General features: G+C 41.3%; 2 protein-coding genes across 2 annotated transcripts in view; one reads left to right on the top strand and one right to left on the bottom strand.

The window, feature by feature from the left end:
- LOC309715200 (uncharacterized protein) overlaps positions 1 to 26,645 on the bottom strand; it is a 79,682-nt gene that overhangs the window by 6,173 nt on the left and 46,864 nt on the right. The window lies entirely within an intron of this gene.
- Positions 5,581 to 25,954, top strand: ctbp1 (C-terminal binding protein 1). The gene is made up of 11 exons (XM_082547983.1): positions 5,581 to 6,006; positions 14,193 to 14,347; positions 15,806 to 15,950; positions 16,996 to 17,099; positions 17,474 to 17,576; positions 18,079 to 18,203; positions 19,567 to 19,656; positions 20,175 to 20,305; positions 21,530 to 21,657; positions 21,821 to 21,935; positions 23,314 to 25,954. The coding sequence occupies exons 1-11, from the start codon at positions 5,967 to 5,969 to the stop codon at positions 23,507 to 23,509; spliced, it is 1,332 nt and encodes a 443-aa protein (XP_082404109.1). The 5' UTR covers positions 5,581 to 5,966; the 3' UTR covers positions 23,510 to 25,954.

Genomic DNA, 26,645 nt, shown 5'->3' with positions numbered 1-26,645 from the left:
AACTTAAATAAAGTAGAAAAGCTGAATGAAGTGAATACAATATAACAAATGACACAAAGGAGCCTAATAGGTAAAAATCTAAACAAAATCCAATAGATCACCATTAATAACACGGTTAAAATACAATAATCTTGTGTAAAGAACAAACAATTTTACAGGTATCTCAGTGAAAAACTAAAAACTTAGTACACTTTGTCTCAACAGCTTGCATAATTTAAAGTATTTATTTACTGTATGGCTTTATCAGTCTCTCACACTGATGTGGAGGAACTTTGTCTCACTCTTCTTCACATTATTGCTTAAATAAATTCATTGAGGTTTGCAGGTATTTGTTAATGCACGGCTCTTTTATGGTTCCACCACAGCATTTCAATCGGGTTGCAACCTTGATTATTTTCTTTTTTTAAACATTCTGTTGTAGCTTTGCGTCTGTGTTTGGGATAACTGACCTGTTGCATGATCCAATTTGGGCCGAGCTTTAGCTGTCGGACTGACAACCTCACATTTGGCTCGAGAACACTTTGGTATTCAGAGGAGTTCACGGTTGACTCTCTGACTGCAAAGTGTCCAGGTCCTGTGGCTGCAAAACAAGCCCAAATCATCACCCGTCCACCACCGTGCTTGACGGCTGGTATAAGGTGTTTGTGCTAATATGTTCTGTTTGTTCTTTTCCAAACATGCTGCCATGTTCTTTTTAGAGAACAGGCTTTCTTCTCCTATATCTTTTTTTGGCAGCTTACAGGGTTTTAAATCATCCAGTGCCCAATTATTATTTCTACATCCACTTATAAGCACTTGGGTCCGAGAGATGTAAACGGTGACAGCGAGGGTCTCTGCAGATGTCCGCAGAGGATTTACATAACAATGCACCAACTACCCATGCGCCCCAGGCGGCAGACTTCAAGAAGTATAACAGGAATGACTGCTCGGCCGTTGCGCCTCGAGCTGTCTGTGCTTGTATATGATCAAGGTATAACATGATCGGTGTCCCAGCCACTAGAGCGTCAGAGTATCCAGTTTGTAACCACTCTCACACAGCCTTGTTTGAGCCCAGATGCATGGTTCTAATCTTTACGTTTTGGTCTGCTGTTTAGCATAATGAAAACATCTAAAAGAGTCCATTTCCTCTTTTATTAAACAGCTCAAGAAAGCAGCTCATCCAGTAAGAACTGATTTTTGTTATGCTGATCAGACATTGGAGCATTTCTCATTTTTAACCTCACACTCTCATACTGTTATTGAGTTTTCAAATAGGTTCTTTTCTACTCCTTGAATGAAACAGGAAGATAACACAGCACAAGTTTCAGGCCAGAATCAAAGAGACTACTTGACTACTTCCTTTATTCTTTTCTTACTGTGCCCATCCTTTTGCACTCCTCAACTTCCTCTTCCCCCTTCCTTTTCCTTTCTAGCGCTCTGTTCCTTAATCTCTCCCGTTGGTCCCACCTAGTCAGCCTCTTTTCACTCATCTCGCCCCCCCTCCTTCCCTCCTTCCCTTCCACATGTTGGCTGGATTCTTCACGCCTGCGGTACCCATCTCCACTTACAGTAGATTAGATTGTTTCTGCAGTATCTACTCTCTTCTGTAGTGGCATCCACATTGTTCTGCAGCTCACTGTCAGCATCCATAAATCCAATTTGTTGCCCATGCGTGTGTCTGTATGTGCCTGCGTCTGCATGTGTGCTTCAATGCGATGCAGCTGCCTTACGTTTAGTTGTCCGCGTGAGTGCATTTAAGTGTCGCAGGCATCCTTTTGTTTGTGTGTGCTGCAGAAATATTATTTCCGTGTACCTGCCTTTCAGTGTCAGTACGTTCGTCTTGCATGAGTGTGCATTTATTAAGCTTGTGTCTTTGTGGATGTGCAGGCGTGTATCTTTGCAATTGTTTGTGCGAGTGAGCATGTGTGTGTGTTAGCGATAGCTCTGGGTCTAGTTCGCTGTCAGTCTTGATAAGACACGCTGCAGTGACTATAGAGAGAAAAGGAGTGGGAGGGTGGAGATGTATGAGAGTGGGAAAAAGAGAGAGAGAAATGCAGGAATGAGGAATGGGGTAGGGGTGGAGTGTGTCGTGGTGGTTGATGGAGTGTGAATAAGATCAAGATAGAAACTGGGAGAGGAAGATGATAAAAATCATCACAGTCAGATAAGGAGGGCAGATGCAGGCGAGGTGAAGGCAGTTAGAGAGAGAGGATGAACAGGAAAAACCAAAGGAAGTCTATCCCCAGTTCTTTCCCTCTTCTGTTTCACCTTTTCCCTCCTGAAAATCATTAAATATTCAATCTCTTTTAAACTATTTTTTCTTTTTTCCCTTATATCTCTCTACTACCCATCCACCCCCCTTTGTTTCCTCCTTGCTCCCTGTGGAGCTTGAACAGTTCAGATATCCCCGCAGTGTCGCCTTTCTCTGTCCTTATTTAGAAGCACCAAATATGCTTCATATTTCTTCCATCTCCTGGGGAATATTTGTCTCTCGTATGTTAGCTGAAGTCGCTGTCAGCCTCAGAAACAAGATAAACACGTCTGTTGCTTCTCTAGTCGACACAGGGATGTCAGTTTGCATTTGGTCTGAGACCTCGAGCACCTAACACATTCCTTTTAATAGGATACATGCAACTGTGATGTGTCAGAGAGACATTTCTCAATTACTAATCAGTTTAACTACTAACTGGCATAATTTGTTGAGTTCAATATATCACGGTTATGATACTAAAATACGAGACAGCTCGGGTGCTTCTTCTTGAAACAGCAAGTGGCTGATACATTCTGCAGTGTGGAGCAAATCTCACAAACCTCCTAATCCCACAGCAAATTTTTAAAGTATCTGCGGCAATTTGCACCTAATTTATACGTTGGTTCGTGGGCTTTTTCTCGTCGCAAATTTGATCAGAAACACATTTAGTTACACATGTTTACAGTGCAGAGGTGGAAAACCTTGTTTCTTAAGTTAGAAAGCGTCTCAGGTCTGTTCCCGCCAGCTGCTGCTACTGGCTGCGATAGAAAAGATTACTTCAAGTCAAGCTTTACAAGAGAAACATTCAGAAAATGCCATCGCTTGCCACTGTTCGGTGCTGCAGTGTGAAATAAGCATGAAAGTGTTGTGGAAAAAGCCAGGAGGACCCAAAACAGCCAAAATAACGTGTTTTAGTACATCAATTGTCACGGTTGACAGGTCTCTGGTTCAGTATGTCAAGGCTACTCATATATACGTGCCTCATATATTTGCAAATATGAGGCAATCTGCAGCTCGTTCCTTTGACCTGTTTTTTTTTAGCGTCGTCTTGTCTAAACTGTGTTTTTTTCCTTTTACTATGTTTACCTTTGGAAAATTTGGAGTCGACGTAATTTCCATCATAGTTCTTTGAAACAGGGCCAGAAAAAAGAGGTTGGGTTATTTTATTTAAAGAAAGAGGCAGTGGCCCAGAGCCATGTATGGTCCACTTCACTGTGTAACTAAAGGGGAAAAAAGGTAAGGGAGGAGGGTACTGCTCATTTTTAATTTTGTTTCAAACAATTCAACAGTGCATGAAAGGAATGATGGGAGGAAATGCTGGTGTTGAAAACAACAGTTTCGCTAACCCTCTGCCTCTTTTTGGATTTGAACAACTCGCCCACTGGCTGTCTGTGACATTTACCAATAGTGAGCGTGTGATGTAACCATCATTGCTGTTAAACTAGGTTAGGCGCCGGCAGTTAGAGGGGCGTCTGAGGCTTATATCACAGCCGTTATCAAGTGGCTAATGTGTAGATGACAGGAGCTCTAAAGCCATCACTGCAGTCAGTCTGGACAGGTATTTACTGTCGGTGACCAGACCAAAGCACCCAGATGGAAAATTGGAGACTAATTGGATGACACACTAGCTGTTGCTTGCATTTTTGGACACACCTATGAGGTATTATTAGGGAACAATAGAGCATGAAGGAGAGAATGGCCATATTACATCACTGATAAGATTTCTCCTTCTGGTAATGGTCTACTTTAAAGGCTTAGTTTTTATGCGCAAAAGGAATCAACAGAAAATAACATGATAAAAATGGCGAGGACATATATACTCGCTGCCCACTTTGTTAAGCACATCTGTTCAGCTGCTCATTAATACAAATATTTCATGCAACAGCAACTCAGTACATTTAGGTATACAGAGTTCAAAACGAGCATCAGAATGAGGAAGAAAGGTGATTTTTAAGTGGCATTGAATGCAGCCTAGTTGTTAGCACCACAAAGATTGGTCTGAATATTTCATAAATTGCTGATATTCTGGGATTTCTCCACATAGCCATCTGTAGGGTTTACAGAGAATGGTCCAAAAACGAAAAAATATGGACTGAGTGGCAGTTCTCTGGCTGAAAATGCCTTGTTGATGACAGAAGTCAGAGAAAGTAGGCAACAAGACCTCAAATAATCACCTATTATAACCAAGGTATGCAGAAGAGCATATTTGAACCTTAAAGCAGAGCAGCAGCAGAAGACCATACCAGGTACTAATGCAGTCAGCAAAGATCAGAAAACTGAAGCTACACTTCACACAGGCTCACTAAAATTGGACAAATGAAGCTCTGATCTGGTGAGTCTGCTGTAAATAACATGAAGGCATGGATCCACCCTGCCTTATACCAATGGTTCAGGCTAGCAGTGGTGGTGTAATGGTGCGGGGGAGGATATCGGCAATTCAGTAGAGCAACTTTACATTATGAATGTTCAACCAACAAATTCATATGGATTTAAGCATCTTTTAATCTACGCCATACAAAAAGCAGTTCTGAAGGCAAGAAGACGTCAACTAGGTAGTAGGAAGGTGTGCCTAATAAAGTGGCCAGGACAGCACATAAACAAGATAATTAGAAAGAATAGTAATAGTAATAGAATAGTAACATTTTATTTTTAAATAGATGGATGATTTAATAAAGAAACACCATAATGCAGTAATAAGAACTTTTCACTTATAAAATTTAATGTTCTTTTTCTGGAGGAAATCATTGTCACAGGTTAAATATTTAGCCAAGCAAAACAAGCTAAACGTATATAACAAGGAACTATAGCACAATCAGCACATTTCATACGCTTACTTAAGGCGGGGTAGACTAACAGCACTGACTTCCTCAAGTAACTTCCTTAAAATATAAAAACATGAACCTGTATTCATGCATGGCATAAGCACAGTGTATTTACCCATAGTGTGCATTACTCATGGAAGTGGGTTAAGTCAAAAATATAACTAATCCCTCGCAAAAATAAAAAGTTTGAATGTTCTCAAACAAACACAACGCAAGAGTAAACGTATAAACCAAAGATGGTGATTAAACGGGTGTTACTAAAGGCACACATTGATTGCAGTGTTACAACTTGTCTCCTCATTATTCAAATTAAGTTTTGTTATAGTTTCGTTTTTATCACAGAGAACTAGTTTTTCCTCTCTTGCTTCAGCCTTGAAATTGCACAACTCTTCTTTCTTTCGTCTTTCCTCCTCCCTGTCGTCTTTCAGGAAACAAAAGATGAATTTTGGCCCGCGTTAGCTCCTCCCCATTCCTGCTCTCCCTATCGCTCTCTCTTTTTTTCTATGCTATATACCCCCCCGCCATCTCTTTTGCACTCTCCCGCTCTCATAAACGCAGCAGCTCTTGCAAACTGTGTGTGCTTCTTTTTTTGGTGACAGAGAGCTGGAAAGACAGAGAGATTTTCTGTATTAGAAAGTGAGAAAGGAAGGGGAGGGAGGTACCTAAAGACAGCGGGGAGGGAGGGGTAAGAGATAGAGAGAGCAGGCGAGCGAAGGGGACGGAAGGGAGGGGAGAGAGAGAGAGCGAAAAGAGGGGGAGCACATGTGTATGCTTGTCACTAAGGGGCTGGGAGAAGGACTAAGGGAAGCGAGGTAGCTGGCCACAGCCGCCATATGCTGACTGGATTCCTGTTCATGTCTGCTGTGTGAAGACTGTAGGTTTCTGTTGTGTGCTGGCCGGCTGGGGAACACACCATGGGAAGCTCACATCTCCTCAACAAAGGCATGCCTTTAGGTAAACAACCAGCACTCTGCTTTTATGTGGGAACTGCATATCACTGTGTGTGTGTATGAGTGTGTGTGTGCCAATATTTGTGAACTCAGTGTAGATCATTCTGCCTCCTTCTCCCCTCCCCCTTCTCTCTCTTCCTCTCCCTTTTTCCGTCTCCTCCTCCTCCTTCTCTTCTTAATTCACTCACACTGTTATCTTTTGTTTTTCCTTAATCGCTCAGCCGCTCTCATCACACAAGAATGGTTAGTCCTTTCTCTAAAGATCTGTGTGTGTGTGTGTTTGTGCGTGAGTGAGTGTATGTGCACGAAGAGGCAAATCTCTGCTATTGAAAGCTGCTTGAACACCTCTGTTTGCGGTGACAGAAATAGATCTCCCTCTCCTTCGAGGGCTAGCAAGGACATGACACATATTTGCCTTTCATTGTGCTTCTTTTAATGGAAAGTGGTTGCCTTCACTGAAGTGTGCGCACAATTTACGTGCAAGCACACTTACACACTCACAGACATAAAAGGGAACTAAAGTGACACACATATTCAAGTATAAACATGCATGCCCCCAGCCGGATTCACAGGTAATAGATGCACCTTATGATAGGGGCTGCAAAAGACTGTTCTAGAAAATGGGATCAAGGTAGGGCTGCTAGGAATAAGAAAGGGGTGGGAGGGGAGGAGGAAGAGGGGGGTCGGGTGTCGAGCAGGAGGATGAGGGTGTGAAGATAAACGATCATTCCCGTGTTATCGAGTTATTATATCAGCTAAATCTGCATTTGTGAATCCAGTTCTTCTTCAAAGAAAGCAGACATTATTTGATGTCATCAAGAGGCTGCAGGCTCTTTTTCCTGATGACATCAAAGATTAAAGTTGCAGCTATTATCTTACTACCCCCCCACCCTTTTTTTATTGCCCCTCGCTTTGGGCAGATATCTTCTCCACATCCACGCCGGCAGCTTGAGAATCCAAGGTCACAGGACTAAATGACTGTGGCTCAGCAAGGTTTGTCCTTTTCAAGACGCTCATGCACAAATCTCCACCAGTCAATAATCGTGACACTGATTGGGTCGTGGGGTCTGTTTCAGTGCACGGTGACAAGCACTGAACCTTTAAAGGGTGCTGTAAAATCAGCTTGCAGTTTCAGGTGATTGATTGATTCATCTTTCTGAAGGCAGGGGAGCCTCTGATTAAACCAGATCTGCTGGTAAAACACAAAAAATCGAATGTTGGTAAACGCATCCCATGAGGCCTTTACACTGTAAACACGACTGTTATAGTTCCAGGCAGTTTCCCACTGAGAGACGCCTAATGTCAAAGGCAAAAATCGAGGGAAACCGCTCATGTGGTGGCATGTTGTTAGTTTAGAGAAATCCAGAGTAATCTGAAACGGCTATTAGATTACAAGTCACTACACATCTATGTTGGAATGTGAAATAAGGGCTCCAGTACCATTTCACACACTTATGAAAACAAATACAGGTTTTTTTATACTGCACTACTGCCATATAAAAGGCAGGAATCTCCTCAGGTGTAATTTACAGCACTTAGAAATCTATAAAGTGCTCAGCAAAGAGCCATTAAGATGCTTGGTCTATTATGTCAAATGCTTACAGAAAAATGACTGAACTAAAATGGGAATCAATAGTGAAAGATGTGCCAGTCAGAACTAATACATCTCACTCTTTTATTCAGTCAAGGTTAGCCTTATGTAATACTTGCTAGCTGCATTTGACAAGTTCGTTTTTTATTGAGAAGGGCTGTTCAAAGGGGGGAATGTGACTGAGACAAAGTGGCAAGATCAAAAGACGAGTACAGAAAAAACAAAACACAACAAAAAACCAACAGACCTACAATTTACCACCCCAAAACAACAGTTAGCAGGTAGGCTATAATTCAGCTATGGTAGGTAATTAGCAGCTTTGCATTATGATGAGTCCGTGCATACTCGTTATTAATTTATATGTCAACACTGTCAAGTGAGTCTGATTGGGGTAAAACCTGCAGATTAAATAACTTTTAAGATGATACCTGTAAAATGGCTTTAGCAGCCTCTTTAAAACGACCAAACAGCACTTTAAGCAGTTATTTTAGCTCAGCTCAAATAAACGGTGCAATGTGTGAAACGAAACCCTTTTTTCCTTTTGCTGGGAATACCCTTGAAACCGCTCAAACGCCCCCCTGCGGGTCCCCGCACTTCAACAAACCCGTAATCTAAACGCAGTAAATGCTTCATAGCCTTAATAATCCATTACGGGGAGGCGTTTACACCAGAGTGTCCAAACTGACCCAATCCAATTGAAACTTCAAAGTGACTGTGATTTAAAAAAAATGTATATTAACAATTAATCCAATGTAACAGGCCAGCAGCCATACAATAATCCAGTTACAGCCTTATAAATGTATTTTTTTCCTCTAGTGCAAATACTGTTTAAGCCAGTACTTATAAACAGTTTATGAATTCCTGCAAACAAACAGTGGGTACTTGTGACATTCGTGGCAATCTGGAAATTGAACCCTAAGTCATGTCAAATTGAAAATGATTGACTTCACAATTGTAAAATAAATATTTTCCAGCAGAAATAGCTTCCAATAATAAATTATTTTTAACAATTACAATTTATTGATCTATTAAGCTAGTCTCTGGAATATTTAAAGTATAGGCACATAGCACAACTGGAACTATAGCCTGCCTCATCAAACTTTGAACTGGTTGCCATTACTGAGTTGCTGTCAAATGTTATTGCTGGTTTGCTGCTGGTGTCTTTCATTATGAGAACAAAGACCTGACAAACCTGAACTGCTTTGCTGACATCATACCTGCAAATGAGAGCCCTGCATGGTGATCGTTTCTATGTGTGTCATACATCACTGTATATTAGTCATGTCCAAAAGCACTGACTGACGAGGCAAAAGTGTAATACCTGTGTTAGTGTGTAGGTGTGTGAGTCCATGAAAGAAGGAGGACCAGTGGTGATGGATATGTCTGTCTTCTTATTTTTCCTTCCTGGGAGTTGAAGTGGGGGTAGGGGGAGAAAGACGAAAGACAGAAACATCAAGCCACCCCTGAACACTTTGTTCCTGGATATTCACCCGCTTTTTAGCAATATAAATACAACTATTATACAAAGCACGCCTTTATGAATTGCTAGGGAGTTGTGCAGAGCGGGAGAAAAAAAGAAAAACGGCAAGGGAGATGAAGAAAGCCTGGGGAAGTGAGACTGAAATGAGAGATGGAGACCAAAAAATGAGGCAACATCAGATGAAGAGATGTTGAGACGAACACTGAAGGGGTGAGAAGGAGGATACGGGGGCTCTTGTGGTTGCTGCACGCCACAAGAGCCAGTAGCATTATAAATCAGCCATGCTGTGGCTCGATGATTGGTTTCTACGGCTGCAGGCGACTTGAGCGATCACAGGTGCCGACAGCGATGTCGTCCCCGCTTTTCTTCCTTTCCTTTTTCTCGCTCGCACAGTGAAAAATAAAAACACTTGATCTGCTGGAGCTGAATGTAGTCAGACGAGGAAAAGGAATGTGAAGATTTGTTTTTAAATATTGAAATGAAGAAAACGGGAACTATTCTTCTAACTATTCTTAGCTTATAGCTTAATAAATAAACTGTAACAATAGTTATGACCTTTTTTCAGCTGACTAATAGTTCAACACAGAGGAAGCCCTACAGATGCTTCGGAGCGGTTTACCCTTGTTACTAGAGTGCATGTTCTTGTGGGAAAAATCAGGTCCGCTGCAGCTTGTTTTGGCAGATCATTCTGCATCGAGGCTGGCCGACGTCCCGTTGACCTGTACGTTTAAAACGCATGAAATTAGCTGATCCTTTTAATTGTCTTTGTTGACTGACAGTGTGAAAACACGGTCTCCCTCCTCGGGGACAAAAATCCAGCTGTTCCTAAGAGCTGGTCAATGACAGCTGGATGCAGGCAGGCCGCAGGGCTTTCCCATTGGCTCTCGTGCTGCAGTCCCAGCAGTCACTGGCAGATGCTTTTTCAATTTCTAAATGTCAATCAACTTTGGGATGGAGCCTATTTTCATATCTATGATGTCATTTGATCTTGCCCCCCCTCCCCAGGCTCAACTGTTACTGTACAGATGGTTATTGTATTATAGTGAACAATGAACAAAACTTTCTTTGTTTTCGCTTTTCCCAAGTTGCAAATCACTACCACTGCTTTGCTGCGTTTACTCAAAATGTCTACTGTTCATGCTTGTGCATCTGAGTTAAAGAGTACTTGTTCAGAAATGCTGGATGGAAAAGCACGAGCAGAGCTGAAGCTCTGGCTGTCAAGAGGCCTGTTTGCACCGTGAATGCCCCCAGCAGTCACCAAGCCCCGGGGCTACGGGAGAGGTAAAGACAGAGTGAGAGATTACTGGAGTATTTAATATAATGAGAGAGGGAAAGGAGAGGGATAAGCGTTTACAGTTAGGGAACTGGAAGTCTGGCCAATTATTTAATACAATGAAGGATTTAATGAGTGTTTAAAGTGACGGGAGAGCGAGAAAAATACCAGTAATAAAAAAAGACCAAGAAATAATGACCATTTGAGTTGGAGGATTAATATTTACAGGGCACTGCTGTGGTTTGTGAGTGTGGGGGAAGAGACAGAGACAGTGAATAAAGCAGTGTTTTATTGCCTAGTACTACTCAGCAGGCTGAAGTGCTGGTACTCCCAAGGTCATTCATGGGGCTGGAATGAGAGCTATTTCCTCCCTCAGTCTGACCAAGTGTGTGCTGGAGAAATGTCTGGAATCTCTGTAACCCCCCCCCCATAAAAATAATACCAGAATGACAAGATTTCATGAAAATCCTGTCTGCTCAGTTACTACTACTTTTTCCATGTCAGTGCCAAAAACTGAGCAGCGCGGTGCCGTAATTCTTCTCGCTGCCGCTGTATTCCATTTTCTAAGCTGTGCACCATAGATTTTATATTGATGTGTAAGTGCAGTGGCCTCCAGGCAAATCCTATTAGGTATAGCTGATGTTTTAGCAGGCCACATAAGGCACCATGTGCAAGATTTGAGTTTCACCTCACTGGACTGCTTCATCAGATCAAGTTTCATGCTGTAATCTGACAATGCAGATTTAAGAGACAATGCAGAAGTCGAGTGACGGGTCGCGCGATGTTGGGAGCTATTCTTTGTCGCCGTGCAGCTTCTGAGTGCTCTTGCTTTTCTTTTTTATCAGTGGAAGTATGAAGGAAATGCCCACATTAAACCAGGAGAACGTGCTGTGGGCAAAACTGAGGTGGAAACCAAGTTTTAGCTCACGTACAAGTAGCTGAGCTTCTGTTGTGGCTGCACGACAGCTTCATACCACATGAAACCAAAACTGAAACGTGTTTGAACACAACTGTTGGTGTTAAATTCCCGACAGCGAAGCGTCTCTCTATGTATTTTGTCATGCACTTATAGCGTGCTAGTTTAAAAATAACCACGCGACTATGCTGCTTTAAACAAAGGGAAAGTTAACGGTAGACGGATCAAACGAGACACAAACTGAACGCAGACCCCTTGTATCGGTTTTCTTAATATAGACTGTGAAAGCTTATTTTGTGTCACAGCAGAACTCTAATGGCTGCAGCCTAATGAGACGTACGAGCTGAAATGCAATGTACCGCTGCATACATTACTTCCTCATGCATGCACACCAGTGAAAACTGCTGCAAGTATGTGGGGGAGAAAGTCACAGAGTTTCAACCTTAATGACCTATTTACTTCCCACGGTGGGCCTTTCACATGAGAAAAAAATCATCATCCATCATCATACATACTTTTATAAATAGAAGTTAATTGGATGTTTTCCCCCAGTCTGCCCCTTTTCTCTTAATTATACAGTTACACTTATTTACTCCTAGTGGTTACAAATACAACACAGTCCTCATCTTGTAGTGAAGCAAATGGGAAAAAAAGATCAAAGCAGCAACCAGTTCCTGGCCAAATGTAATTAATGTTAAATGCAAATTTCCAGTGTTAACAGAAAGCCAACAAAGATTAAATAATCAAAACATCAGTGCTAAAGGTCAGGCTCAGACATCACTCCAAATCAAAGAGCAGAGGTGTCTCTCTGAACTGTTTTGCAGCAACATAAAACAGTCACACAGGAAGAAATCAATCCGCTGCAGGAAAGGTTGGGACACCGACTTCTCCAACAACAGGATGCAACCTCAAAAAACATGTTGCATTACTCAAAAGGTTTAATAAATTGGAAAGTCCCTTTATGTTTCAGTCATTCTGAAAGTTGCATTCATTCTGCTTCTTCCCCCCCACCCCATGTTTCTGTCTTCAATAATCTGAAAAGCATGAACTCACTGTTTGAAGTAGAGAAACGCAGCCTTTAAGTACAAGAAAACAAGTAAACAGCAGCAAAACCCAAAATGACAACGAGCTTCAACTGGGCTCTCGGTGAAGCTGTAGCTGCCAGGAGAAGAGTGTTATTTTTTCAGATTTCTCAAACTAATTCATAAGTTAGGAGCTGCCAAACTTCTGTCCACAAGTACGGTTCTCAGGGATTCTTGGCATGCAAAGTATTGCGTAGACCCTAGAATCTTGATTTCGTTTAATTTAAATGACTGGTTTAATAACTTGGCTTCTTTTGCACGATGTTGGTAATGCAAATGGAAAACACGCTAAAACTCGGGGAAGGTCAATTGTGTATCCTTTGAGCTTATTCGAGATGTCAGACTGCACATCTCAGATGGGGGGAAAAGTCAGCGATGAATGATGGGTTTGTCAGCATCAGCAAAAACAGGCATAACTCTGCACTTATTTCATCTGCAGTGTTTCAGAGGGCTGTCAAAACTTTACATGTCAAAAAATCCCAATTACACACACACACAGCCAGGACTTTCTTCAGAATCTGCATCTCTATGTCCCTCAGATGTCTTCTGTCTCAGGCTGTAAGGCCCTCAGTCATCTGGAATAATTATTCCATCGGTTATGTGGAAAGAGAAAGGGAGGGAAACGATGCAGGAAAATGCAGCAGGAAGGAATATTCAAGGAAAACTAATAAATCCACCTCCTATCAACCCCTGTTCTTGTTATAACTTCAACAAAGGCCCACTAGTGGGGTCATTTGGCATATCTTCATTGTTAAATACCATTTTTCCTCCTGTACAGCCCAGCAGCACTCTCAGGGTAATGGTTTAATCTTTAGGCATGATTTAATAAAACACCCTGCGGCAGGGGTGCAGGAGGAGTTCGCTGTAATTCGGTTATTGACAGATTTCAGTCGGATTTCAGAGACTCGCGTGGCAAACCGCTCTATCCCTTGCGAACTGTTGCACTTCCTTACGCACCTGCACGTTTACCCCTTTCAGCGATGTTTCGATGTTTTTCTATTTGCATTTTTCTTGTATATTTATAAAGAGACACTTGGTTTCATCCAAAATGTGCTGCACAATAAACAACTGAGATATAATCTAGTGCTTCAGGCTGCATGCCTAGTTATTTTCGTATCAACACCGCCCCATTTTTTCCAAGTAAGCAGCTCCCAAGATGCACTCTGAGTCCATGGGGATGAGCATTTACATTCAGTATATAAAGACTTGTGAACAGGCTGGAATAAAAAGTATTCTTCATTATCACAGGCTGTTGTTTTTCCTCATTATTAATAACACTAAATTCATATAGCAAGATTTGCCTTTTCAACGCTATTTTCTACTAGAATAGCTACGACACCCACCTCATCCATCTTCTAAATTACCGCCTGTTTCATAAAGTCAGCAAATTTAATCATAAGTCAGCAGTAATTAAGCAAAAACAGTGAAATATTTCAAAGTTATGAGGAGAAAAACAGCTGTGAAACATGACCTCACACAAGAGGAATTAGCTCCGCAACAGGCAGACAGCTGCTCCGAGAAACAGCTTTTTTTCCTCCACGCCTATTGTCACTGTTGGCATGGCAACCACCACCTCAGAACAGAAACATTATGGGATGCAGATACAGCCGCGGCCTCGTGTGTGCCTGGGACCTCATCCTTATTTTCACTTTAAAATTTCCTACACAAAAGTAAACGCTGGAAGTTTGAATGAAGTACAGAACAAGTATCCCCATTCCTTTTGTAGGAGATTTACACTGGTGGTGTTTCAGCACCACAGTCTACTTTTCCACCCATGTCTTCCCTGTCTTCTTTTCTTCTTTTGTTCTGCCGATCTGACTCTTTGTCCCTCACTTCTTGCGTTTTTAGGCATCAGGCCCCCCATTATGAACGGGCCCATGCATCCGCGCCCCCTGGTGGCGCTGCTGGACGGGCGAGACTGCACTGTGGAGATGCCCATCCTAAAAGACGTAGCAACTGTAGCGTTCTGTGACGCTCAGTCCACACAGGAGATCCACGAGAAGGTAACATGCTTGAAGTAACATGTACACATAAAGTGCAATAATAATTCTATAATTCTATCTGGATGTTTTTGTGTTTCAGCTAAACAGAAAAAAGAACAGGCAAAGTAAAGCGTTTGCTTTTACTAATTTTGCATATATGGATTAAACAGAAAGATAACCAAGTAGCTGACATGAAACTTGTCACCATGGGCTAAAGGAATAATGAAAGCAACGTCAACCAATTCAGAAACCAGTGATTTAAAACTCTCTTTTCATGCTTTCCTGACTTAATGATGCTGCCATATCTAATAGGCTTAGAATGCTTAAACAGATATGAATCGGTAAAGCAATGGCACCAAAAAGAAGATTTAATTTAAAGCTTTGAAATATAATACTGCCTAGCCCAAAAAAGTCACCATCTGGATTTAGCTAAGAAACAGGTAACAATACACACACAATGTCAGAAGAACTCAAGGGATTACGACTAAACAGCTACACAGTCTTTAAAAAGTGAGGGTAATCGGAAAAAAAGGCTTCTTTTTGTCCCGAAGGATAAAGATTGTAGCGATGGAAAAAGTTCACGAGACTTGAGAAGCCCAGATTTACCCTGTTTCAGGGTGATGGGAATGAAGAGATGTGGATGAAGTGATTTACCCATCACGCCCAGTGCTTACCATACAAGTCTGTTGGGGCAGTGTTATGTCTGGGCTTCCTTCAGTTGGTCAGGTCTACATTCAGAAATGCTATGTGCTCAAAAAAAAAAATCAACTGAATATACCGAATGACGAGGTTTTTCCATCAGGATGACAAAGGCAGGATTCGCCAGACTCAGACTGAGAAGAGTGATTCAGGAAGCATGAGACATTATTTTCACACTGGCCACCACAGAGCAGAGACTCTAGCCTCAATGAGAAATGTTTAACCTAAGAGAAGAGTCTAAAGTTAAATAGATGATGTTAAAACAAAAGGGATGCACAAAAATCAAGTACAAACTTGAATGTGGGTCAGATTCTGCAACAGTCACTACGATTGTAAATGGGTTTGTATGTCTGGCAGGGTTATGTCTTGTACTGGGTGTCTGCCAGGCGCACCCTCTCTGTGAGCGCGCTCAGTAGGCCACAGTGTGGGAGAAACAGATGGCACTCCCTCCCTCGCAATCCTTCTCTTGCTCTCTGTCTCTGGTTCTCTAATAAGCAGCCACCTCATTGTGTAATTAAAAGGGCTTCTTTACTGTAATTGAACCGCATGTCATTTTCATCCCCTCGCACATATGAACCAGGGGGCTGGCAACATTACAGAAAGATCACACCAATTAAAAGGTGTCGGCTCTGTCTGCAGACACCTTATCTTAATTTATCTTAATCTTACTTCAAAAGGCAAAATATCAATGAAATGTAATTCTCAGGAAAAAAAGTTAATAATAATAATAATTTCTTATATGTTAACTTGCTCTATATGTTGTGTTGTGTGTGTTTCCAGGTCCTAAATGAAGCTGTAGGAGCGCTGATGTACCACACCATCACTCTAATGAGAGAAGACCTGGAGAAGTTTAAAGCGCTGCGTATCATCGTCCGAATCGGCAGCGGTTATGACAACATTGATATTAAATCTGCTGGAGAACTTGGTAGGAACATGCACACATACGTGCACATATTTGCATAATAGCAAAATAGTTCTTCCCAGCTGTTTCAGTGCTCTGTCTTAAAGACACAGGCAGAACTGGCACAGATTTTAATTTTCCTGTTAGTAATCTAACAAGAAAGAAGCGTCTCTGACAATTTGGTCTACTGTATTGTTGCAACAGCCAAGTTACTTGTTCAGCTTCTTATTATATTTTATGTTTTAAAATACTTAAGATGAGCATTGGCGTATGAATTTATTATTCAATAAAAAACGATCCAGTCTTTGGTATGACCCACTGTCTCTCCTATGTGAGGGGGGGAGTGGCCTCATTTAGTAAAGAGATGCTTTTTCCAAAATTAACCACAAATTTCATCACTGTTCCTTACTTTCTATTGTAAATTTACTCTTGCAGCTATGGATGTTAACTTTTGATGTGTCCAAAATTTTAAATAAAAAAGACAAACAAAGTTTTTTGCATGCTTTGGGAACAGATCTTGCTATAAACACAGAAGTAACACCCACCTTGTGTTTAAACCTTTTGTTTTTGCGGAACAGCCAATCACAAGAATCCTGGCTTAAAGAGTGTGAGAAGTGAGCCAGATCTGTAAAGACATTTTCGAAATTAGAACAATAGGGCCCCTTTAAATACATTTTTTAAACTAATTTAATATATGAAACACGAAAAAGTCGACTGTAAGCTGTGTAAATGCATGACCTAAACATTAAGTCAAATTTTAAGCTTCCTAGCTACCAGTTCCTGTTGCCATGTTTGCAAAAAATCTGTAATAGAAAAAAGGAGAACTTTTTTAAAACTCAGTTTGCTCCTGCAACAGCCTGAACTTTACTAACTTCCCTTATCTTCTTCTACCGAGAGCCTCTTCCATTTTAAAGTGTCGAGTAGTTTTGTATTTTGCACAGGAAAAAAAAACTGCTGACACCTTCAGCTCGTACTTCCCCACAAAAATAGCTTTCACCAAACGTCATTTCTCTCTCAAAATGGTTTTTAAAAGCTATTACCAATCCTTATCTGCTTTCTGGTCCAACAGGCATAGCTGTTTGTAATATGCCAGCCGCCTCTGTGGAGGAAACGGCAGACTCCACGCTGTGTCACATCCTCACCTTGTACCGACGCACCACCTGGCTGCATCAGGTTTGTAGCTCCGTGTGGCTGATAAAAGAGTCTCAAATTAAATGGATTTAAGCGACTTATTTTAAATGTCTTGGTTAGTGGTGTGCATTCGGTTATCACAATTTTAGTTTCGACAGTTACTAATCAGAAAAATTGAAACGTTCATTCATTTTCTTTAGAATGTGGCTGTATTTGAAAGACGTTGATGTAAGATGTAGAAGGTACAGTAAAATGATTTGTTCCTCAAATCATTATTTAGACTTATCACCTGAAACGACTTAGACTTTGGTCATTGAGTCCAGATATTATGATGTATGGCTGGATCATGTTCAACTGTAACGTTTGTGTGCTCTGCCTTGTATATGCGTGTAATAACTAATTGGTATTCGTGCCAGGCTCTGCGGGAGGGGACCCGTGTTCAGAGTGTGGAACAGATCCGTGAGGTGGCATCGGGAGCAGCGAGGATCAGAGGAGAGACCCTGGGACTCATCGGGCTCGGTGAGTAACAACAAAGACGAACGTATGTGAAGCAGAGCTCAGCAATACACACCGAGGTCAGCATGCTGAGGTGCTCACAGTGATCATACTAACACGCAGGTACAATGTTTGGTCAGCTGGTCAGAATGTGCTGTCTGTTTGTTTTTACATTTCCAGTGATCGAACATTTGTTCTGTCGTTTCTAGTTTTGTCCTTAGCTCAGCTAAATTGGCTTCGCAAGGGGTTACTGCCAATAAAATATAAGCGGATTAACCAGAAGCAATGCAAATCTCTTCCATGTACATTCTAAAGGGTTTTTCCAGTAATAATGAGCAAACGTGGGTAGCAGTCAGAGAATCGCAGTATGTAATTTGTGCTAGCAAAAGACAAAAAGCGGAATATTAGATGCACGTGGATATAGTCTAGATATATAGGTTTTATATGTTTGCAGTTTTTCTAATGCCCCTGCATGAGTATTGATGTTAATGTAATTCCACGCCCGCGGGTATTCCTGTGTTTCTAGGTCGAGTGGGCCAGGCTGTAGCCCTGCGAGCCAAGGCCTTTGGCTTCAGTGTGATTTTCTATGACCCTTATTTGGCTGACGGTGTAGAAAGATCCCTGGGATTACAAAGGGTCACCACACTACAGGTAAAACACACACTTGTGAAACCATTTTATATTTTAAACATCAGCCTCTTTTCACTTTTGTCAGCTCTTCTGTATAATAGAAAAAAACCCCAAAACATCTTTTAACAGTTTATTTTCCATGGAGTCATTATTTTCAAACGGTAACTCCATCACCGTTTATGCTGTGGAAGCACAAACAGGGTACTCCTGTCTGAACGCAGATAGAAAAAATAAGCTCCGCCTAGATTTTACCATGTGCACGTCACCTTACTCCTCAACCATTTGAGAGAAAATCGAAATGGTTAATGAAAGATTAGAATGATTATTCTGATTGATTATTATCTGATTGATATATAATGATTACAAATTTTGGAGCCAAAGTTACAATAAAAGTCCATTAGTCCTGTGTGAATCTTGATCAATAGAAAGTTAAACTCATAGGCAGCCTTTTCATACCTCTGCATCCTTGACATCTACAGGCATCGGTCGTATACACTATGTGACACTGAGACCATAAAAGAAGTGAAAGCTAATTAAATTCCACAGCTAATTTGATTTTGAGTGGATTTAAGGGCTACGTTTAATGAAAAATTGCAATGGCTTGTGAGTTACTACTGAGAATCAGATTTTAAGGGGGACGTGCTATGCTCATTTCCATCTGCATATTTGCATGTTTTCACTGATTTTCACAAGAAAGAATCCTTATTTATACATATACACTAATACTAATATATACATATATTTACTTATACTTACCTATACTTATACTGGGCTTTGGTGTATCTCCTCAGTTCATGCTTTGTGTGATACAGGCAGTTTTAGCTCTTTTTCCTTTAACTTTATTCTGACTGCCTGCCCCTAACTAACATGTGAGCACGACCCCTGAGCCCAGCTCTGACCGTATAAAGGCTATTGTTGACAACATAGAGACCCAACAGTGCCAAAAATTGGTAGAAAGCCAGTGTTTAGATCAATGTGAAGCTATAGCTGTCACAGTATGCACATGACAGAACATGAGGAGAAGCAGAGCAAAATGCTTTGCACAAATATCAGCAAAGCACCTGTCACACAACAATGCTCACCTGGCGTGTGTGCCAAAAACAATTTCCACTCAGCTCGTATTTAACCAATAAGAGCTCATCACTAGCACAGCATTTAAATGGATTCAGACTAAATCCTCTTTTTACAGGGAAACAAATCCTTTGTCTCCAATTCTCTTTGCTGACGAGAATGCTTTCTCCACAATCCGCCGTGACAAATAGGCATTTATTGCAATGGTGCTGTGACCACTGTGTGTGGAAAAGTAACAGTAACTGTCGTCTGGACCTGGTTCAACATTTCTGTTGGGATTGGGATTAAGTGGCTCCTTTTTTCTCTTCCTCAGGATCTGCTCTTCCACTCTGACTGTGTGTCTCTGCACTGCAGCCTCAACGAACACAACCACCACCTGATCAATGACTTCACCATCAAACAGGTAAAGATCGGCATTCGCACTCATCGCCCAACACACGCGACACTGAGCAGGTACACTGAAGCATAAATGATTTCTTTGACCTCAAATCAACTACTGAGTCCCATAGCCATAAATATTAAAGAGCCTACACCCAGGGAAGCCCACCATTTTACAGATTAATGAGGTTCTGTACCACGTCTGAAGGACTATCAGATATTGGCTTTTCTCCTTAAAGGATTTTAGCTTTAAACACTTCTACCCTAACTGGGAGAGGATAAGTGAAAAGACAATTGCTCAGTGTAGGCCTATAAAATATTACTGGAAATTCTGCACTGTGAGCTGAAAATGTGATTTCTTTTTTATTAGCTTTACTGAAAGGGATTTGTTTCATATTTAATATCACAGAGTCTTTATGTACAGGGGCACCGATCTTAAAATGTAAATGTGGTGTTAAGCTCAACTGAACATATATCACTGACTGTGTGTGTGTGTGTGTGTGTGTGTGTGTGTGTGTGTGTGTGTGTGTGTGTGTGTTAAAGATGCGTCAGGGGGCGTTTCTGGTGAACACAGCAAGGGGGGGTCTGGTGGATGAGAAGGCTCTGGCTCAGGCCTTGAAGGAGGGAAGGATACGTGGAGCTGCCCTGGATGTTCATGAGTCAGAGCCTTTCAGGTAACCTCCTGTTTTAACTGCTAGCTATATTTGACTTTATCGTTAATGAATTCATGAATTATTCCATCAGTGCTACTGGCCACTTTATTAGGTATGTAGTCAACTGCTGGTTAATGCAAATATCTAATCGGCTAATCGTATGGCAGCAACTCAGTCAAGGCAACCATCAGAATGTTAAAGAAAGATGATTTAACTGATTTTGAACATGGCATGGTTTTGGTGCCCGTATTTCAGAAACCGCTGATCCGCTGGGATTTCACACAACCATCTGTAAGGCTGACAGAAAATAGAAAAAGAGAAAAAAAATCTATTAAGTGGTAGTTTTCTGCGAGAAAATGGCTGGTTGATACCAGAGGTCAGAGGTCAATGGCCAGACTGCTTTGAGCTGATAGGATGATAACAGTAATCTCAACTAACGACTCAGCGCAACCAATGTATGCAGAAGGACGTCTCTAAATGCACAACCCATTGAAACTTGAATCAGATGGCCTACAGTAGCAGAAGGAGAACAGGACACTGAGGCTAAAACTCACAACGGTTCACCAAAATTGGATAATAGAAGATAATAGAAGGTCTGATGAGTCTCAATTTCTGCTGCAGTCTTTAGATGGTAGGGTCAGGCTCTGAAAGCATGGATCCGCCCTACCCTGTATTGGAGTGGGGAATATTTTCTTGGCACACTTTAGGCCCTTGCTGTCAAGTGAGCATCATTTGAAAGCCATTACCTAGCTGAGCATTGTTGCCTACCCTCTCTAGCCTATCGTGACCACAGTGTACCCATCCTCTGATGACTGCTTCCAGCAGTACAACACACCATGTCACGAAACTCAAATAATGTCAAACTGTTTTTTTTTTTTAACATAGCGATCAGTTCAAGTCCTCAAATAACCTCCATAGTCAGCAGATGTTCATCCAATATTACTCCTTAGAGATGTGATAGAACGGGAGATCTGCATCATGGATTGGCAGCTGATAAATCTGCACGATGGTTTCATATCTTATGGACCAAAATCATTGTTGAATATTTGCAGCATCTTACTTCACTTCCATGAAGAATTAGGGGCAGTTTACAGGAATGTTTACTAATTTTATAATATCATGGTATTCAATGACATTTGTGCCACAGCATAGGTCATCAATAAACACAAAACAAAAGCCTTTTGTGGTGCACAAAATCATTTTTGCTGCAGCTCAGAGTGATTGTACTGCTTGTGTATTTGTCAGTTTCAGTCAGGGTCCGCTCAAAGATGCCCCCAATCTCATTTGCACACCACACGCTGCCTGGTACAGCGAACAGGCATCACTGGAAATGCGAGAGGAAGCAGCCAGGGAGATCCGAAGGGCTGTGACAGGTAGTGCACACACACGGTCACAGAAACACAAACTTTAGCAGACAGCATGATTTCTGATGAAAAAAGCCCAAAAAGTGGTATTTTAAGGAATTCCATGCTTCCTGTCGAGGAATTTTAAGGGCCTTCTTTCCTTTTCTTCTATCCTATTTTTCTTTTCTTTAAGGTCGCATCCCAGACAGTCTAAAGAACTGCGTCAATAAAGAGTTCCTCACCCAGAACAACCACTGGGCAGGTGTTGACCCAGCTACCGTCCACCCTGAGCTCAATGGGGCATACAGGTATCAACCAGCAATTACTTGACTGGGTTTTTAGTTGTTCCTTCTTTTGGCATATTTCTACATATTTTCCAACTATATGGAAACCTTAACCCTTAAGCTTTCAGGGTAAAAGAGCTACAATCATCAGTTGATGTTTGTTTTGGTCTTTCAAATGTACTCGAGCTTTAAAGGAGCATGTTGCTGCCCTGTTGACTTCCAGTCTGTTAGTACTCGCAGATGTGATGACAGCTCTGACTATACACGATAAGAGAGGTCGCACGGCAGTCTATAATTATACTGATGGGTAGACAGCGTCGCTGCCTGCCATGAGGAATTCAGCCAGGCAATGTCAGCACAACAAAACACTGGCTGCTGGGGTATTGAAAAGTGCTTGCAGGGTGTATCACATCCTGAAATAGCAACACAGTTCAGCTTACCAAACACTGCACTACATCTACTACGCAAAGCACTGTTTGGTGATGTGAAGAAGGTAATGAATATCCCACTTATAATTATTAGTTTATATTCAAATCAGATTTCTGCAAACCACAAAAAATGGAGGCCAAATTTCTGTACGTACAGCAAATCTAAATATTCCACAGTGACACACAATAATCAAACATGCTGTCGTAATCGGAAGTAGTGTCAAGTGTCCATGGGGTTTTTAAGTGGTCTTTAATGTTTAACATGTGGACATGGTTATGTCTAGGGCTGTGTGATATGACCAAAATCTCATGTCCCGATATAAGAATTCTATCGTCCGATAACGATATAAATCACAAAAATGTAACATTTTCTGTAAATTCTGTGAATCTCGGGCAGCTCGTCTTGCGTGAAGTGTTTCCAGCTGCGCATCATGTAGCTGGAGTCGAGTGTTTTAACCGATACATGAAACGATACATTTTTAGACATAAGTTGCCGTAAACAGTTTATTTTGCGACACCACGAAACAAACGATACGTTAAAATGAAACGATAGACGTTTTTATATCGTCATCCGATATATATCGTTATATCGAACAGCCCTAGTTATGTCACTCTTTTATCATTTATGCGATTCCTGTTTTTATCCATTCTAAGATGTTTAGTGTTTAGCTTTGTTTTTGTTGAGTGCTTGAACTGAATAACCACCTTGGTGGGGGTGTCCTCTTGGAGCTGGACCTTAGATTTACTGACCCACCCTGTAATCATGTGAGTCATCGAAGGTCATATGACCCAAGGTGTGGGTTATTACTGTCAAGTAAGGTGTGAATCCTTTCTAAGACACTACCCTGTGAGTTATTAAGGTTGCATAAGTGAATTTACAAAATGCCTTTAATCATATTAGTTTAACTGCATTTAAGATGACTCAGTTCTTATTCTCTCAGATTTTATTCTCTCCCCATGTCTGTTACCACCAGGTATCCCCCAGGAGTAGTGAACTTGCCATCTGGCGGCCTCCCTCCCCCTGTTGAAGGCATTGTACAGAGCGCCGTGCCAATCGCGCACACCCTTCCGCCCGCCGTCACACACCCTCCTCACGCCCCGTCTCCCGGACAGAACACAGTGAAGCCACCAGAGGGCGACAGAGAGCAGCATCCAAATGACCAGCTGTAGCCCCTCCACAAACACAAAACACACACGTTCCCGTGTTGTCTAGTGACTGGTGGTGGTTGGCACAGCAACCGGTGTCATTGCGATAAGTTCTCTAGTGACAATTGTTATCAGGTTTGGTGTCAGATTGACCGGTTGACGTCCCAATTACAATCAATTCAAGAACTCTCTGGCAACTGGTTTCCAACAGCCGGTTCACACTCCAAAGAGGAAGACAAGGAAGGTGGTGATGAATTAAAGAGCAAGGCAGCTGTCTGCTGCCCCGACCAGAAGTTGGTCTTCCGATCGCTGGATGATCTTCAGATTCTGTGCCAGAAGTAAATAAAAAAAACAACAACATAACAATAACTATGTGTTGATTTGGGAAAAAAACTAGGATCAAATTCCTCTGTCTTAGACTGTAGTGTGTCCAAAGTTAGAGGGGCGGGGTTTATGTCTTTCTCTCTTTTCTGTGTCTTTTCCTTAGTTTGATGTACAAGCAAAGTTAGTAGGTTATAAAATGAATGTAACCTGTCTGTGTACAGTTTTAGACTTAAAGCAAGAAGATACTGATATTTGTATTCGAGTCTTAACAAAAGCAAAAGTGATCTCTCTATGTAGCTGAACCAGTTGGAGAATACAATATCCGTTTTTATTTTATTTTAATGTCCCCAAATTAGCAAGCCCCCCCAAAAAGAGGCAGCTTTTTGCACACCATCTCAGGAGAGTAAGTTTCCGCAGTTGGTATATTAGTTATTTTTTGTTTCTTTTTGTTCTTTTTTTTTAGTTTTGTTTTATAAATTCTTTTTTCATGCCACTTAGTGCTTTTGTTTTTCTACCTGCTTGCCTTTTCGTGTCCCGCTACATTAGAAAAAGAACTTTAACAAGAGCTAAAGTTGAACTGATGTTTGCTTTTGTTAGTTATGTTTAAGGGGCATGTGACTTTGCTCTTGGGACTTGTCTAAATGCTTGACCGAAATCAAGAGGGTTGTGGGAGGAAAGGCTGCAAGAAAGCGGTAAAATGGTATGCCAAGGCTGGGAACTTATCTCCTTGTCTCTATTAATATATATGTCGACAAAATGATGCACTGAGAGCTTGTAGCAGACCGCACTTTGAGAAACAAGGATGTTTATCTTGTCCTGTCTAATGATACAACAGTACCCCTATCACACACAGTAAATGTGCAGGTCATGGAGCATGAACAGTTTGATGAATCACTGAGTCATGGTTCATCATGCTGCAAAGTCAGTATATTACTGAAGTTGCCCTTGCAGATATAGATCTCTCCAATCAGCCCGAAGAGTTGCAAAACACTCAACTTTCCATTTGAAGTTTTAAACTCACTCCCAGATGTCACATCTAGTTAAGCAAAGTTAACGTTTACTGACAGATGAGAAACAGTCATGCGCATGAACTTGAATCAAATGAAATCTTCATACTGTTTAGGACATTTTAAAATTCAAAGCAAAGTCAGTAAATAAAATAAAAATCTCATTTATCCAGACTACTATCCCTTTAACATTTCAAGATGGGTCCTTCCTTGAGTATACCGTTTAGCCACTCTGTGGCTTCCGTGTCTATGTGTACATATGGTGTTCTGCCTGCCTGTGTCAATGTGAGTTGGTTGTATCTGTGTCTAAAAAAGCAGCACTGGGAGGAGGGGTGGTGGCTTGTGCTCTCCACAAACATCAATACAAAGACTGCCATTAACAAAATACTTAATACGAAACTATAAACACCTGAAATTGAAACTGATTCCAAACTTAGCCTAGCAATCTCTCAGAAATTAAATCTCTTACAGGTTACATTCCCACATAACAAGAAGAGTACAGTGTCATGCAAGCGTAAAACTCTGCCAAACCCTTTTCTCGCGTGCTGATGTTAACCAGCCATCTGAGTGAAGGTGCTTTCTGATCCCCTCCTACCAGCAGCTGAGTAGTAAAAAAACAGTTTACTGTTGCCTACCTGGTCTTCTTCATGGTTAGGTAGTAAGCGTAGCAATCAGGGATGGAAATTTTGCCAGCGATATCTGAAAGGGGCGCCTCATACTGAAGGTACTGCCAGGCTAGAGCCCCAAAATCCTCAACATCATGCTGAACTGTTTTGAACTTGAATCTTAAACAAGATGCCATTCTTTTTCTGTGGACGAAAGTCTTCTGCTTGTTTCTTTCTAAAACAAACTGCGAGCATTCCTTTATTAAAATGATGGGCGCCACATCAGATGAGCTTTTTAAGTGTCGAGGTGCTCCTTGAATTTCCATCCCTGGTAGTAACACACAGTCCACTGTTGCCTACCTTGGTCCCCTTTATGGTAAAGTAGTAGGCGTAGCAATATACAGTATACATAATCTATATTCTACAGTAAATATCATTATTTTTGGTCAAAACTGACAACCTGACAAAGATACGTTTGTGACTGTATGCATTTGTATGAATTATTTTAAAAGAAATAAACTGTGGAAAGGTGATGGTTGCTTCCTTAATGCCAATGTGTTTGGTTTTAAGGGGAAGTTATGAGTATGTACAAGAGTATGAGAGAATTTCTGATTTAAAGTAAGCATGAATTTTGGTAAATTTACCAAGAAAAAAACGATTACTGAATGTTTATGGAACACACACCACAATTTGATGTTTGAAGCTCATTCTTTAAATTATTAAGTTAAAACAAAGAATTGAGTGGTCAATACAACACGATAAGTAACTGTTTTAATAGTTTAATAATCGTAAGGTAGGGTAGTTAGTCCAGCAATGGGCAGCATAGTGGCTAAATTTGTTAAGTTTCAAATCTCTACACCACGAGGTGACCAGCTCTCCTAGTCAAAGTTCTCAACTGGGATTTCCAACTTGTAAAATTGAAGCTGTCCAACCAACCACAACTTAAGAATATAGGACGGTGGCAGTGAATGCAAATGTAAATGCCACTGTAAAGCATAAGCAATCTGTACTGACAAGTGCAACTGTGAGTTTCTAAATACAATACATGGAGAGGAAAGACTGAGTTTTATCCCCCCAAAAAACAAGCACCACGGTGTAATGCTAGACATGCACGAATGGCTAAAGAGCAAAACAATCCCTATTTTTTCTTCCTTTTCCGACTTTACTCCTTCAACGCGCTCAACTGGGTAGTGAAGTGACTCCCAACTCTAAAATCAGGCTTCC

The sequence above is a fragment of the Aulonocara stuartgranti genome (genome assembly GCF_965226115.1).
Source record: "Aulonocara stuartgranti genome assembly, chromosome: 2".
NCBI lineage: Eukaryota > Metazoa > Chordata > Actinopteri > Cichliformes > Cichlidae > Aulonocara > Aulonocara stuartgranti.
The sequence above is the reverse complement of the archived record's forward strand: the minus strand, read 5'-3'. Positions and strand labels throughout refer to the sequence as shown.